Below are 16,987 nucleotides of genomic sequence, written 5' to 3'. Positions count from 1 at the left end.
GGGAATCACGTTTGTGGCGTGTAGTTTCAGTGGTTAGCGGTCTTGGCTGCTAAATTTTAGGTCGTGGGTTTGATTCCGACCTAAGACAAATGTTTGTTTGAATGATATTTTTTTAGTGTTTGGGTGTAATGCATTCGTTGTTCTTTGCTGACTGATGTAAATTTAAATTCAGGAATAATAAAACATAACAGTTTGATTCAATTATTTTAACATTCACTTTATAAACTTCCTTGGTCCTTGGTCTTGTGGTTAGTAGCTAGTGGTTAGTAGCTCCGGCATAGCTGACTGCTATGCCGGAGGTGGGGGGTCGATTCCGACCCAGGACAAATGTTTGTGTGATAAGCACGGTCATTTGGTCTGTGTCTGGGTGTAATTTATCTATAATATTTAGAAATATAAAGTATGTTTATCAGTTGTCTAGTACTCATAATACAAGCTTTGCTTAGTTTGAGACTAGATGGCGTAGTGAAAAAAATAGATTTCATTTGAATAAAACACAGATCAGAATATATAAGTTTGTGTACGTTGCAATAGTTTTGCTCCGCGTCGTGTACCCAGCCACTACAAGACGCGAATATTATAATTACTTATTTATTTAATTAATTAAAGTTTAATAATTACAATATTATTATTTTTACATATAAGGAGTGTACAATGTACGCACACCGACGAGCCACGCGCTGTCGTAATACAAAAGTTTACGTGTGTGAGTGACGATTTTCATTACGTAATAATGCTGACATATTTTTGTTTTATTTGGTAACTTTTTCAACTATTAGAAGCATGAAGAACACTTTTTTTCTTCAATTATAAAACAATATTATCTAAATATGAACAAAAGGTTTTTTTTAATTTAATAAATAACAGTCTTATTCACCAAAATTCTCATAACCTAATTTTCAAAAATGTTGGCAACACTTGTTATTTTAATGTAGCAACACAATAACTTACAAAAATCATAACTAACCATAACGACAAATATTAAAGTTATACATTAATATTTTTAGATCTTTTTGTCGGATTAACCGCATGTATCGTATCGTTCGTATCGGGCGTGTCGTGTTAGTCGTGCGTCGGTCGCAGCTGTCGGTGTCGCGTCGGTCGTGCCTGGTCGTTTGTTGTATGATTACTCGTCTCTTACAGCCTCTTCAGTGCTCCGTCTGAACAAAAAAGTAAATTAAAGCAAAAAAATGATTTTTGAAATCATAGAATATAACTATTTAAAGAAAAAGGTTAGTTAGCATTCTCATTTTATTAAATAATTTACTTCCCCAATTAAATAATTTAAACCTTGTGTCGCGAGATGTTTGACACACATTCAAGTCACATGCAAAAATACACCTATACACAAAACAAGTATTCATGGATCGCACAAATGCTTGTCCTAAGCGAGGGTTGAACTCGCGAAATGTCACTAGGCTAACCGTAAATTCAAATCAGAGAAACATCATTACAACATCAGCCTTAAATATCCCACTGCTGGGCATAGCCGTCCCATTCTTTACGCCATTCTCTTTGTCTTCTTCGTCTCTTGCGGTGCACATCCATCCCATTCCTGTTATCCTTATCCCATGGATATAAACTTTAATGGTAACAACTTATCGTATTCTAGCAACAGCCTACAACTAGTGGTACTAACTTATCGTATTTTAACAACGACAGCATACAACTAGTGGTACTAACTTATCGTATCGCGACAGCTTATGCCTGCACCGGTACAGCGGGAACACGCCGGTGAACTCGCACAGCAGCGCGCGCTCGCCTCCCAGAGACACGCCGGAACGCTTACCGTAGCGAGAGCTCATGAAGAACCTGATATATTAAACTAGAATATAATAACTTAAAACAAGAAATTAAAGACGTGTACTTCATTTTTTTAGGTAATTAAATAAAGGTAAATGATGTCGGTGTGTCTTTTTGTCTAAATAAAAATAATAGATATAAAAAATAAAAAAAGTCAATCAGTCATTCCATTAAAATTGTATCAAATTCGGTCCAGCTTTTTTTATAGTTTTATTGCATTGTCAACGGGTTTACAGGTACCCTGAAAATTTCAGCCTGCTAGCTTATCGGGAAGTGCCTCAAAATTGAGTTTAAAAATCCAACCGAAACGACAAACAAACAAAAAACAAAAAAACGATTTGATTTGATTTGAAAAAGGGAGTGTATTCTTCATTAGTGGAGAATATTCAAATCTAATATATAAAATTCTCATGTCAAGGTGTACCTATATAATTGCTCGACTGATTCTCATAAAACTCTGTGTACATATTCGGTAAGTCTGATAATTGGACAATATCTATTTTTCATATTCCAATGAGCATTTTTTTATTCAAATATATTAAATTACTTACTGTTAAAAAATGGAATTTGATAATCAAACGATTCAAATTATTGACGATATATTATTAGTCATGAGAACTGAAGCAGGATATGTAAGTTACCTGTCATTTCTTGGCGCTAGATGGCGTGGTGCAGAACTTCTCCCATAACGAGTGGCCATCAGGAAAGGCATTGGAGACACTGCATCAAATTAACATTAATTACAATTTAATTGTCTTATACCTTAATTTTACCCCTAATATGTCAGCTACTTATGGCTTTGTGTAGATTATATTATTCGTTTTAAATTTGATTGTTTTCATTTAAAATGTAGCATTGATCACCCTTCATTACCCTCCCTTAGAATATTTTTTTTCATTACGTATTTAAACCTTATGTGGACTTTAAAGAAAACACACAAAAAAAATATGCCATTTGGTCTATCCATATATAAAATATCATTATTGTTTTATTAATGACATAGTCTCATAGTATAGTATTTTAGTTATATACTATCTCTTTCTGTTTATCAATGCTGGTTAACCTATATTTGACCAAAGCATAAGTAATCATTAACTTAAGAGTTACTATTAAATGACGCAACGGTTTAAGACTCCGGTTGGCTCCGAAACTAGTCGGGCACTCCCGAAAAATACGCTTGAGTAAACCGTTGCATCATTTAATAATGAATCTGTCTCACGATAGTTACTATAAAAATTAAGGGTTACTGTTTAAACCTTTAATAAATAATCAAAGTTTTTCAAAAACTCACTCTCAGCCCTCTTGTCTTCCTGCGCGGCTGCTATAGCGAGCAGCAGCAGGAGCGCGCACGCGCAACCGCGACACCAATACCCGTAGCGCACACACATAACACACTGACGTACATACACTGATGACGTAAGAGTGGGAGGAGCCTGAAACAATGAGGAAAATGTCATTATTATTAGCCACTGACTGACCTGTTGGTCTAGTGGTTAATCGCCCTGGCTGATATACCAGTGGTCGTGGGTTCGATCCCACCGAGGACAAATGTTTGTGTGATCAACATGATTTTTTCTGTGTCTGGGTGTAATATATATATATATATATTGTATGTATTTATTAATGTATGTTTATCAGTTGTCTGTACTTATAATACAAGCGTCGTTTGTAGACTAGATGGCGTTTTGTGAAAAAATAGTATAAATTACGGTCACACACGATTATTATAAAACTCCTTTGCTTCTATTATATTGACCAGTTATTTTTTGCAATTCAATTCATACTTATTGATTATTTCAATTATTATTTGCATTATTTCAATTAATGTATATTAATCAATTTCATATTTATTTCTTTTTTCATTCACGGGTTAACTTCATGACAAGAGACCCGGTCGTTTTTAAAGGCGTGCACGGGGACACACGTCCAACGTGCAGAGAACCTTCTCGAGAACTTTAATCTATAATGTGATGGGGCATCTACTAGGGATCATTCACCTCCGCTCTATGGGAGAACAGAGATGAAGAATCCAAAGTAGATACAAAACTATTTCAAGAATGTGTGAAAGAAAAATTAGGCTATTATATGTCATAATTATTATTATTTTTATTGTATTTGTTGCGTCAGTCTATTGACAAAATCAAATAATTAAAAATGTTTTAAAACCGAATGGTATTTGGACTTGATGTAGGTAAGCCTGTCTCGGGTATTTGATCGATTTATATCAGCGTAATTATTTCAGGGCAATACAGCGTGATCGTTACATTTATAAAAATAAGTTTCTCTGTAGAAAACATGGTAAATTATTTTGGGACTTCAAAAGGTAAATTTATATGTGTCTTAATTTAAAACTCGTGTGACGTCACTGATTGGTAAATTTTTTAATGACATGTCACGTTATAATCTATATCTATACTAATCTATAAAGCTGAAGAGTTTGTTTGTTTGTTTGTTTGAACGCGCTAATCTCAGGAACTACGGGTCCAAATTAAAAAAATCCTTTTGTTTTCAATAGACCATCATCGAGGAAGGCTTTAGGCTATAAACCATCGCACTGCGACTAATGGGAGCGAAGATGAATAGAAAATGTGAAAAAAACAGGGCAGGTATAAATCACAACTTATATCTTCTACCCACGGGGACGAAGTCGCGGGCAACAGCTAGTACTCTATATACCTGGATGATGATTATAGCTGCAAAAGTATTATTCGTTTTTTAACGCTGTCGGATAAACCCAACTCCATACCAAATTTCATTGTAATCGGTTCAGCCGTTTATGCGTAAAAACACACACAAACGCTCATATCTGCACTTTTAACATTACTTTGATCACATTCTTGCATGTCCTACAACACCGTATCGATGTTCTATCCGACAACTATTTAGTTAAATTATACGAAGTTTCTTCGAGGGGAGTGGGGATGGGGGGTATAATTATAACAGAAACTTGTGTCGAAGTGATTTGAATATTCATATATATTTATCTTCGAGTTTAGATCCCAATTCTCGGGATAACGGCCTTAAGAAAGCGAAAGATATCCTCGTATTGAAATTTACTGGGCTGGTTGAGTGGTTAGTTGAGCTGATTGCTGTATGGACGGTCGTGGGTTTGATTCCGTGGAATTGTGTACTTAGAATCAGTAGTTCTGTAATTTAAAGTTTCTTAAACGTCTCTTTTAGGTCTATTTTAAATAAAAATAAAATATTTTTTGGTGTTTGAAGTTCCTAGCTTGGCGATCGTACTACTAATAAAACGCGAAAGATTGTATGTATGGATGTTTGTTTATCTTTCACGCAAAAATCACTGAATGGATTTAGACGAAACTTGGTACACAGATAGTTTGTAACCAGGATGAACACAGGATAGTTTTTATCCTAGTATTTCTATGTTCCCGTGGGATCATTTTCGAGCAGTAACTGGTACTTAAATAAAATAGTATATTTCTACTGTTTCTATACGTTCATCATTGACACTTTAATTACTACTGTCAAAGTTCCACGAACCATCTATGTATACAGTAATACAGCCTTCGGAAGAGCCTTAAAAACACGCTTCCGGCGGAAAAATAACGAAAGACCTCAGGGATATTTTTGTATCCGGCGTCCCGATATTACCGGCGTATAACGGGCTTCGTACACGTGGCGACTTCAGGCTTTAACTCGAAACGACTTTAATCTACAAGTGACTAGAAGTAAAAATCTAAATACCCACGTTTTTAAATGTCACTCCATTCTAATTTTGCTGTTTTTATAGTTGCAAATTGCATTAACATCGAGTTTGAAGCTTTCCTGAAAATTACAGCCTACTAGCTTATCGGGAAGGTACTCAAATTTGAGTTGCAAAAATCCAACCGTAACGACAAACAAACAAGAAAGTAAGTTTATAATGACGTGGAAAAAATCAAGAGGTGTTGCGTAGACATCTGAGTTGTACATGTCACAACCCATAAGATGTTTGTTTCATCTATATCTATACTAATATATAAAGCTGAAGAGTTTGTTTGAACGCGTTAATCTCAGGAACGACTGGTTCGAATTGAAAATCTGTGTGTTGAATAGAACACTCATTGAGGAAGGTTTAAGGCTATATAACATCACTCTGCGACTAATAGGAGCGAAGATACAATGGAAAATCTGGAAAAAACAGGGAAAATTATTCATCTTCGAGGGCTTCCGTTCAAAAATTCCTAATATAACTTATATCTTCTAACTACGCGGACGAAGTCGCGGGCAACAGCTAGTAGGTAATATTATGGAGACAAATGACAGCTATTTCACGTCAAATAAAACAGTCCAAAGTTCTAAGATAACAGACGAATTGAAAATGGCTATTGAAATCTATCCTAGTGTATAATAGTTCGAATGTAAGAGAGAGATAGATATACTTTCGTGTAACGCTGTCTCTTTTTGTCTGTTATTAGTTTGAGTTATATTGCTTAGTTTATTGAATTGGCGCGTGGATTAATGAAAATGTTGAAATTGTGGGCATGGTTTCCTATGGCGTAGGTTTGATTCTCGTTATTTTGATAAATATCAAGTGGTTTTATCGGCAATATATATAATAGTTAGTGTTGATGATTATGACGATATTGAAGCCAATTTCGGCCACAGCATCCACTTTAACTCCTTAAAGATTTTCTAAATTATTTTTGACTCTTAGAACTTTCTTAAAACTATCTTGTTTCAATTATAATATTCATCATCCTAGCCTTTTCTCAGTTCAACTATGCTGGGGTGAGCTTGCAGTCTAACCGGCTGCAGCCAAGTACCAGTGTTTTACAATGAGTGTCTGCCTATCTGACCTCCTCAACCCAGTTATCTGGGCAACACGGTACCCCTTAGTTAGACTAGTTGTCAGACTATCTAGCTTCTAACTACCATTAACAACTATCAAAGATATATAAATAGCAACCTACAAATTAACTAACCGACTGTATCAAGCGTAGATTAACCTGTGATCGATGAATTTCTGCAGTAGGGATGATGACAATTTTTTTTTGCGGTGTCCGTCTTGTAGTTTTTTGTATAATAATGGATACGTATTTTTTAATTTGTCCCGCAAACATAAATTGACCAAATTACAGTGAATGAAACTTACGCGTGACGTCACGATTGAGTATAAATTTTACTCTATCGTTACGTCACAAGCCCCCTCTCCTAAACTTTAAAGCAGTTAATCTTTGTCAATTCTAGTTTTTCTGAAAAAGGAAAAAATACAGGTCTCATACTTTTCAATTATCTAACTGAGGGACTGATGATTTTTTTTCTTTTTATACCCAGTCATCATCCCTGTTGTAGCTTAGCCACGATCTCATCTCTTATACCTTAATTATAATTAACATACATTAAGACAGCGTCAAGGGACTTGATGTCAGTCATACGATTGTCACTTTGTCAAATCATGAAACTTTTAATTAAGTTTGACATATTATATAATATATGTAATATGAAGATGTCTATTAGATGACAAACTTGTGGAAAAAGAAACCGGATTTTTTTATCATATAGTATTTAGGGGTTTATGCAACGTTAATTAATAATTAAATTATAATTTTAATTAATAAAATTTAGTTAATATATCCCCACAATGTTGTAATTGCTGGACCGATTTTTTTAAACATATCTTTGAATATGTACCCGCAAATAATTCACCTTCAATAAAAAAACAAGCTGATTTGAACTGAAATGAAAAAGCTGAATCTGGGCCCCAATTCTGCTATTTACAACGGCCGATGAATGAATAAAATTTGGCTTAAAATGACTATTTTCGAATTGTCTTAAGAATTTTTCTACACAATAATTGTAAATTCAGTACGGGACGGTACACTCAAAGTCAATACAATTAACTTCCAATTATTGTATTGGCAAAATGCTTAATAGAATAGGTATAATTTCAAATTTAATCCAACTGCTATTCATTCATCGGCCGTTGTAAATAGCAGAATCGGGGCCCTGTTCGGGAGCTATAATGCTACACACACTTCAAACAGATAACACCCCTCTTTTTGCGCCAGGGGTTAAAAATATTGCATCTTAACTAGTTTTTTACCATCCTTGTACTTAACATATGGAATGCAATAAATAATTGAGAACTGTGAATAAAAAGGAACAAAAAAAAACATATGAGTATTAAGCTTATCTTTGGCACCCGATCAAAAGCCCACAATAGACTACTATCTATCAATACCTACCTTAAATACAAAATTTAAACTAAATAAGTCAAGCAGTTTACGAGATTTCGTGTATACACCTGTTCTTAGATTACATTGCCCTGCATGTCACCCTTGTTTTAATAAATAATAACTCTACAAGATGTTATACCTATGAAATATTCATTTTAACTACAGTTTGCGACTTCAAGCCGTAACTTGCCCTTAAAGATACTGACTGAAGCCTGCTGTTTCGGTTAATTTTCTTGATTTTCCATAAACTATAGTTGTTTAGGATTTTGTCCTCAAAAAGTATAATTGGATCTTTATACCTACGGCTATATGTCCGTAAATAATTGAAAATAGTTAAATAGTTGAAATGTAATGAGGTTAAGGCGCGTTTGGTACGATCATTAATAGTTGAGTGATGAATAGCGTGTTAAAGTGTATTTCTTCTTATTTCCACGGAACCCTCGTTGGCAAGTCATACTCGCACTTGACCGGATTGTATTTCTAAATAAGATAAATTAATTATATTAAAATGGATATACCTATCATCACTTGTAGATATCAATTTTTTAAGTTTCTGATGTCGAAAATTTCCTATTTGACTACCCTGAGAAGAAATGTCGGAACATTTGCAAATATCTCAGTGCCTTTTAAAGTCTAAAAAGTTGTTGAAAATCTTCTTTAATACCTTTTTATGCTCATTAACACCTAGAATTTCATTTAAAAATACAGTTTCATGAAGCGCCTTTATAATAATTGTTTAACCACACATATTTATCGGGATAACCCGACTAGTTAAACTCGCGACCCAGAACCGACATGCTTATGTTTAAAAAATACATGTTGAGTCCAAAAGTAGTTGTGCTAAAGTAGATTGAGACTGTTACAAAATGAATAAATAATTACTCCTATAATCCGGCTATCAGGTCGTAAAATTTTATCAAAACTATTTAATTTAAAGATTAGTCAGAAAAGACAGTATATTTTTTACAAAAATGGTATATTGTAGTTTTCTTCGTATTATTAGACACATTAATCAAAATCGTTAAGTTATTTTTTAGTATTAAATATAAGGGCACCTCAACAATTAGGACAGCCAATTGAAGATCGTTTGATTTTAGTGAATTTTGATGACACCATAACTTGAATCAATGCCTTTTAAGGACCATAACGTTTTTATTGTTTTATTTTAAGGTAATTGAAAAGTAAAAGGTGAAGTTAAAATAGGTTGTATGTATGTAGGTAAAGATTTTAAAACGTAAAATGTTTAGCAGCAATCTTCTAATATAAAAAATTCCCGTGTCACGAAGTTTGTTACCGTACTCCTCCGAAACGACGTAACCGATTTTCACCAAATTTCATATGCGTATTCAGTAGGTCTGAGAATCGACTAACATCTATTTTTCATACCCCTAAGTGTTAAGGGTCGCTCACACTAATGTTTTATTTTTTGGGCGAAATTTGTAACTTTTATTTTTTTATAATGTGGCATTAAAAATACATAAAACTAGAAATAATGTATTAGACAAAACAACGTTTGCTGGGTCAGCTAGTTTTAGTATATTAGGCAATGCAATAGTTTAAATAGTTAAGTTTTACTTATATTCAAGTGTAGTGTAGGTATTTAAATATTGTTAACCGGAATAGTTTACATGAATTTGTGGATTATTTATTTATTTTTTTGTTTTATAGGCTTTTTATTTTATTTTAAGCTCACAAGTATACAAAAGACATCAACGCGTTTTCTTTTAAACTGAATAATTTTAACATTTTATATTGTAACGGACATTCGTTAGATTCATTATCTAATGTTAATTTATTTCGATGTACATACGATTATAAAATTACATAAACTGTATAATTATTTATAAAATTAACGGATTGATCTAAATATATGGCACATACATTTATTAATTATTTTTAAAAAAAATTATATCGTTTATTTATAATTTTTATTTTATTCTCACTTCATGCATAAATTAATGTAGAGCAACTTATAAATCATGAAAAAATAATTCAGTTTTATCAAATACCATGCTTAAATAAATATGCACTTTTATTTATATTTTAGTACACAAATAATAGCAACACTATTTATTACGAGAAACTTCTATGAATTATTTCAGTCGTCGTTAATATTTCATTGTTAGCATTTAATTATATTATCTATAGGATATTTATTTAAAAAAAAATTGATTGTTGATTTATGATTAATTAAATTTTACTTTAAAAGAGATCCCATTATAACGTACTAGAAAATTTATTTTCAAAGTATTTATTAGAATTTTAATAGTATAAAAATCTAATTAATAACGCATTTTTTTCAACCACCTCTATATAAAATTTATTACATTTAAATCATCACAAAAAATAATAATTAAATGAAATATAACATTACCTGTTACCCCCTGCACTGTAAAGGCACCGCAGCGAGCGATCGCCGACGCGGACTACCTCCGCGAAAGCCTTCCCGCCCTATATAAACCGCCCGCCCTACTGCGAGCAGCCTTCGAAGCCTTATTATAAATAGGTTTATGATTCTCGAAACTGCATTTTAAAAGAGTTTAATTAACGTTAAGACAAACGAACGCGGAGACAACGAAGAGATGTTATAGGGTTTCCTTTTAAACTTTGAAGGCACGGAACCCTAAATATAGATTCTTAATTTAGCGTCTACAATGTAATAATTGCTGCATTCGGATGTTTAGAACATATTGAAGAGAAATCTTATCTGTACTAATATATAAAGCTGAAGAGTTTGTTTGTTTGAACGCGCTAATCTCAGGAACTACTGGTTCAAATTGAAAAATTCTTTTTGTATTGAATAGACCATTCATCCAGGAAGGTTTTAAGCTATATACCATCACGCTGCGACTAATAGGAGCGAAGATAGAATGGAAAATGTGGACAAGTATAAATCATAACTTATATCTTCTAACCACGCGGACGAAGTTGCAAGCAACAGCTAGTATGTTAGGTATATAAATCTATTTAGTCGGCTAGCGTGCTGATCAGTGTTCAACTCTTCCGTATACGGGAATAGGCCTTTGCCCAGCAGTGGGACCGTATATAGGCTGGTATTATATTCACTGGTGATACTTTAATCCTTAAAACTAGTGGGTCTAGAATATGCTTTGTTTAAAATAACAGTTGAGACAGTAGAACTTATAAGCTTTGATGTCCATAGTAAAAATGGATACCGACCAAGTTAGAGTCGAATTCATAGTAAGGGTTCCGTACAAATAGACTGAAGGAAAAATAACAAGAAATTTATGATTTTACCAACCGTTGCTTACCCTTATGTTAGATTAAATGACATCAGAACGACGATTTACTAAAATATGATGAAGGTTAAGTGGCAACAGAGAAACACCAATGTGAAATATCACGGTTCTTGAGATACCGACTGCTGACAAACGGACTGACAGGCATAGTAATGTTGTTCCGTTTTGCCCCTTGTATGCGGAACCCTAAAAAACGCTTAGAAAACAATTAAGCAGTTTATTTAGCAATATTCGTACGAAGTAAAGAATTAGTTCACACTATATTAAACTACCTACCTATATGTTTATACTAGCTGTTGCCCGCGGCTTTACCCGCCAGGATATCGGTTTTAGCTGCAAAAATATAACCCTCTTCCAACAAAGTCTGATAAAAGTAGCCCATGTATTCGCTAGCTAACGCCATACCAAATTTTATCGTAATCGTTCCAGCCGTTTAGGCTTGGAGAGACAACAAACATCCCTACTAAATCACTTACATACTTTCCCATTTAGAATATCTAGTGTGATGGATACAAATACAAAAATTTAGTTAAAATAATCCAACCGGAACGTCAAACAAACAAGAAAAATGAGTATAAAAACGTGGGAAAATTAACCCATCTGTCCAAATATTGTTAGTTAAATTTGAACCACTTCCCGGTTTCCGATTGAGATGTAATGTTGCATACATATGCATGTTGCGTAACTAAGCAATATTATGATGACATGCCGCTGGCAGATGGCCATATGAGGGCCGTAATACCATATAATCCCAATGGTTTTGTTTGATTCATCTGGGTGTACTTTCATTCTAAGTGAGGAAGGGAGTTAGAGAGCTTGATTTAAAAAAATGTTTTCTTTATCCGGTTATAAACGATTCTTATCACTATGCTAAGCTGTTATGTTCGACCATCTGTCTGTTAGTCCAATTATTACCAGGCTGTATCTCAGGGCCCCGATTCTGCTATTTTACAATGGCCGATGAATGAATGGCAATTGGATTAAATTTTAAATTATTCCTAATCTCTGTGGATTTTTGCTAATACAATAATTGGAAGTTAATTGTATTGACCTTGAGTGTACCATCCCGTACTGAATTAACAATTATTTTGTAAAAAAAATGCTTAAGAGAAAACAAAAATTGTCGTTTTAAGTCAAATTTCATTCATTAATCGACCGTCATAAATAGCATAATTGTTTTGAATTGGAACAAGCAACGAAATTAATCAGAAGTAGTAAAAATTCATATTCTATTGGGAATATTTATTTTAAAATCGTCGTAGGTATTTTTAGACTAAATAAATACCTATATTTGTTTATTAGCTTGCCTGTAGGACTAGCGCCCACTAATCGCCCACCATCTACTGTGACGTAGCGTATTGGTCCGTTGATAACAATTACATGTGATAAGAAACTGGTATTCTGTACTGTGAAAATTACACAGAAGGCTTTATTTAGTCCTTTAAAAGAGTCATCATCATCGGCCTAACGTTTTCCCAACTATGTTGGAGTCGGCTTCCAGTCTAACCGGATTCAGCTAGGTCCCAGTGTTTTACAAGAAGCCACTACCTATCTGACCTCCTCAACCCAGTTACCTGGGCAACACGATACCCGTTAGACTGGTTGTCGAACTTTCTAGCTTCTAAATCTTACGGCTGTCAAATATGTATAAATCAAAAACATTCGGGACCCACAACACAGAATTTCAGACTGGTGATCCGATTTCGTTGACTCTTTTTATTTAACTTGAAATAGCTGTAATTTGGTAAGTAGCTCGTGGCTAAGCTATAACCGCATAAGTGATTCGGTCACAGGTTAAGCTATGCTTGACGCGGTTGGTCCGTGGATGGGTGACCATCTTTGTCATTACGAGTTCCTCCGTGTTTCGAAAGGCACGTTAAATTGTGGGTCCCAGCTGTTATTCCTACAATAAATAGCTGTAATTTGGTCCTATAATAATTTCATCCAGTGAAGATCAGTATTTCTTATTTAAAGTCGTATGTTTTGCATGTTCTCAAAGAAGATTATTATGAATTTGAACCATGGCGCCACCCAAACGTGTACAAAAACTACATTAAAATCGGTCCAGCCGTTTAGGAGGTGTTCAAAGACATCACACGATTACACCTACACCAGAAGAAAGTATAAGGATGTATATTATTATAATAACTATCGTGAGACTGATTCATTATTAAATAATGTAACGGTTTACTCACGCGTATTTATCGGGGTAGCCCGACTAGTTTCGGACCCAACCGGAGTCCTTAATCATGAGCAGACGCGGCGGGATCGCGAGTCGAATTGGTCGGGCTACCGCGATAAATACGCGTGAGTAAACCGTAACATCATTTAATAAGGATGTATATTCAATAGTTGTACAAAATAAACCTTCTGAATATACTTTGCACGATAGAAATGTGTAAATATTTAATTACTTTCAAAATATGATGTCAACATGTGCCGGTGGACGCGCCGTTATGATCAAATGTATCAAGATAGTCAGTAGGTTGTATGTGCTACAGAAAATACATTGATTTGATAATGATATCCTGTTGTTAATGCTTTGGAGATGCCGATCCTTCATACCTGGTTAACGGATGTGTGGGCGTTTTGTTTTGATGCTTTTGAACATGAATATAGAGTAACTAAAATGTTTTTTTTTTTAAATAACGTTTATAAACTTATGCTAATAGCAAGGTATAGCAAGTTAATTATAAGCTCTGTTGAACAAATATTTCTCAAAATTGACCTTGATTAATTTACAAAAATATAATTATTCTATTTTTTTTGTATTAACAATTAATATCAGCTGATAAAATGTTACGATAAATCTAACTGTTACATTCAGATAAATGTAAAAAACCTATAAGTTGGCTCAGCAGTGAACTCAAAAAAACCTGAGCAGGTTTCAGTTACTTCGCTATATTTCTGACATAGCGCCATCTAGTTATAAAACATTAAACTAATACAATAACCTTGTACTAAAGTTGTTCTTGAAAATTCCGCTGCTTGCTAGTGGCGCTGGCTGGAGATTCATGTATTCAATTACTTGTTTTAATCGTTTTGAATATTCTTTTTATTTATATTTATTATATAAATAAAAAGTCTCGTTACTATACGCGGTCGAGAACTATACAAATATAATTAAGTTTTGAGGCTATAATATTAGTATATAAAACAGGCTATATTAATAGGCCTTTTTGTTCTGTTATGGAGATATATTAAGTCTCACCATATTTATTAATAAGTAATTATTAGAAAAATACTTTCAACCAAATATATTCGGATAAACTTAGCTGTTAAATAGTCAAATATCTGTATGCATACTAAAGTTTCCTTTTGAAGTATAGATATTACAATGATTACGTTACGGCACGTTTTGCAGATAAGCATAACGTAATATTTTCTATTTAAAAAACGATGAAATGTAACGCGAAACTTGTAATTTGTGCAGAATTTAAGTAAAAGGACTTAAATTAGCTTAGTGATTAGATTAGTAATTAGCGTCCGTTGCCCGCGACTTCGTACACGTGGTTAGAATTTTCCCCGTTTTTTCACATTTTCCATTGTATCTTCGCTCCTATTAGTCGCAGCGTGATGTTATGTAGCCTATAGCCAGCCTTCCTTGATAAATGGTCTATTCAACACAAAAAGAATGTTTCAATTCGAACCAGTAGTTCCTGAGATTAGCGCGTTCAAACAAACAAACAAACTCTTCAGCTTTATATATTAGTACTAGCTGTTGCCCGCGACTTCGTCCCCGTGGGTAGAAGTATAAGTTGTGATTTATACCTGCCCTGTTTTTTTCACATTTGCCATTGTATCTTCGCTCCTATTAGTCGCAGCGTGATGTTTTATAGCCTTCCTCGATGAATGGTCTATTCAACACAAAAAGAATTTTTCAATTTGGACCAGTAGTTCCTAAGATTAGCGCGTTCAAACAAACAAACAAACAAACAAACTCTTCAGCTTTATATATTAGTATAGATAAAATATTAAAATCAAAAGTCATGGTTTGAGTATTTTGAAAAAAAGAGACACCAAGATTATTGACCTATAAGTACCTAAAAAAAATTAGCATAGGTTGCCAATTAAAATTGTTTTTTTTTCCTTTTCGACGTCAATTGAAAATTTATTAAAGCATTTTTAAAGCAAATTGAAGGTAAATTTGTGTTAAAATGTTTTTTTTTTCAAGTTTTATAAAACGTTTCATGGTAGACCTATTTGCAATGTATTTAGGTAATTAACTATGAGTGCTGGTTTCATTGATCAATATTTAATTCATCACGATCTTTTCCAGTAGCATTATCTATTTAAATAGAAAACAGATAACGCATTTAGACTTAATATTAGGTAACAATTATCACTTATCGATAAAATTACATTCGATTCTAATCGATTTTGTAACGATCGATATATAAAGTGGGTATTGACATTTGACATGTCAGTTATTTTTTTTAATATCTCATGATGTTCGGCAAATGTGTTGTGTTATTCTGCCTTCTTGCGACTGTTATTCATGTAAGTTTCAACTGTTCTTCAAAAAGTAAATAACCCTTTTTGTTATAGTTAGAAAAAAATATTTTTTAAGTTTATTACCTCCAAACTTCTGCAAGATCCAATTTTGATAATTATCCTTTTAATGAAAAATGGCTGCAATTTGGTCCCATCAAAATTTCATTAACTTAGGCTCAGTAGTCAGCTTTCTATAAACCGATAAACCGGTTTAGTGGAGCACTTCATATTGTAAATATATATATTTAACAAATAAAAATATATAAATAAATATTTTTGTTATAAAAACAAAGTATCTCTTGTTTATAAACAAAAATTATAAATTAACCTTTCCTTTTCAGAATACCACAGCCCTGCCAATCACCTACCCATCGCTCAACTCCATTTACAACCAAATCCCGCCAGACGCGATCGCTGGCACGCCTGTCATAACCGAGATAGAGCCAACATTACAATTCGGTGACATGTCAGTTACAGGCGAACTGCCGGTAGGTGGCAGCATAAGAGTGAAGGGTATCTTCCCTGTTTATGGCTCCGTAGTAGTCGATGGCAGTCTGCCTTCATCAGGCACGGCTGTTGTTAACACCGGTTGTGTGAATACGCAAGTTATTTAAGAGATTAATAAATTATTTTTGTTCGTGTTTATTTGTGTTTTGTTTTATTTATACTGAGTTTTGTTCGTTGTTATGTTATTCTTTATAATAATGTCTGCTGAATGTTTGACTGGTAATGGACTCTTAATTATAAGGGACACTTAAAATACAGAGGAAAATTGATTCTTAAGCACCTCACATGGTAATTGCGAGCAGGCCCAATGTTAGGGCGTGATTGTTCGAAGGCCTATTAAGCCAAATTTAAGATGCTTTAACGTCTGGAGTCTCCTACCTTCCGTGGTGCATATCGTATACCTATACTGTTTGTATAAGCTAAAAACTGACACTTGATATTAATTACCTAAGCCCTAAATACTTAAGTGACACAATGTTCTCCGCTGGCTCTGGGTAATTCTAAATTTCAATGTTTTTTTTTATAAAGCTGGTGGTTTAATTGACTATTTACTTGTAAGGGCCTTAAAGACATTGAGAAAGCAAAAGTAACTTCGATTCTTTGCTTGTACTATTTAAAGACAGTTTTTCTCGTTTTTTCAAAAAATCACACCCCTTTAACCAAATTTCAACTAGGTCATTTCAATAAATAATAATAAATCGTGTATCGCAGACTCGATTCGACAGAATATACGCTTGTGCT

The 16,987-nt window shown here is 33.6% G+C and overlaps 2 protein-coding genes across 2 annotated transcripts; one reads left to right on the top strand and one right to left on the bottom strand.

The window, feature by feature from the left end:
* Positions 1-446: 446 nt before the first annotated feature.
* Positions 447-10,740, bottom strand: LOC113504176 (RYamide neuropeptides-like). Its single transcript, XM_026886344.1, has 5 exons — positions 10,360-10,740; positions 3,095-3,236; positions 2,445-2,523; positions 1,684-1,812; positions 447-1,160 (listed from the first exon to the last, which is right to left on the bottom strand). Exons 2-5 carry the CDS (start codon positions 3,189-3,191, stop codon positions 1,127-1,129), a joined length of 339 nt encoding a protein of 112 aa, XP_026742145.1. The 5' UTR covers positions 3,192-3,236; positions 10,360-10,740; the 3' UTR covers positions 447-1,126.
* Positions 10,741-15,658: 4,918 nt separating this feature from the next.
* LOC113504175 lies at positions 15,659-16,855 on the top strand. The gene is made up of 2 exons (XM_026886342.1): positions 15,659-15,745; positions 16,081-16,855. The coding sequence occupies exons 1-2, from the start codon at positions 15,692-15,694 to the stop codon at positions 16,351-16,353; spliced, it is 327 nt and encodes a 108-aa protein (XP_026742143.1). The 5' UTR covers positions 15,659-15,691; the 3' UTR covers positions 16,354-16,855.
* The last annotated feature ends 132 nt before the right edge of the window (positions 16,856-16,987 follow it).

The sequence above is a fragment of the Trichoplusia ni genome, chromosome 21 (genome assembly GCF_003590095.1).
Source record: "Trichoplusia ni isolate ovarian cell line Hi5 chromosome 21, tn1, whole genome shotgun sequence".
Classification (NCBI taxonomy): Eukaryota; Metazoa; Arthropoda; class Insecta; order Lepidoptera; family Noctuidae; genus Trichoplusia; species Trichoplusia ni.
Note: the sequence above shows the minus strand (reverse complement) of the source record. Positions and strands in the feature narration are given on the sequence as shown.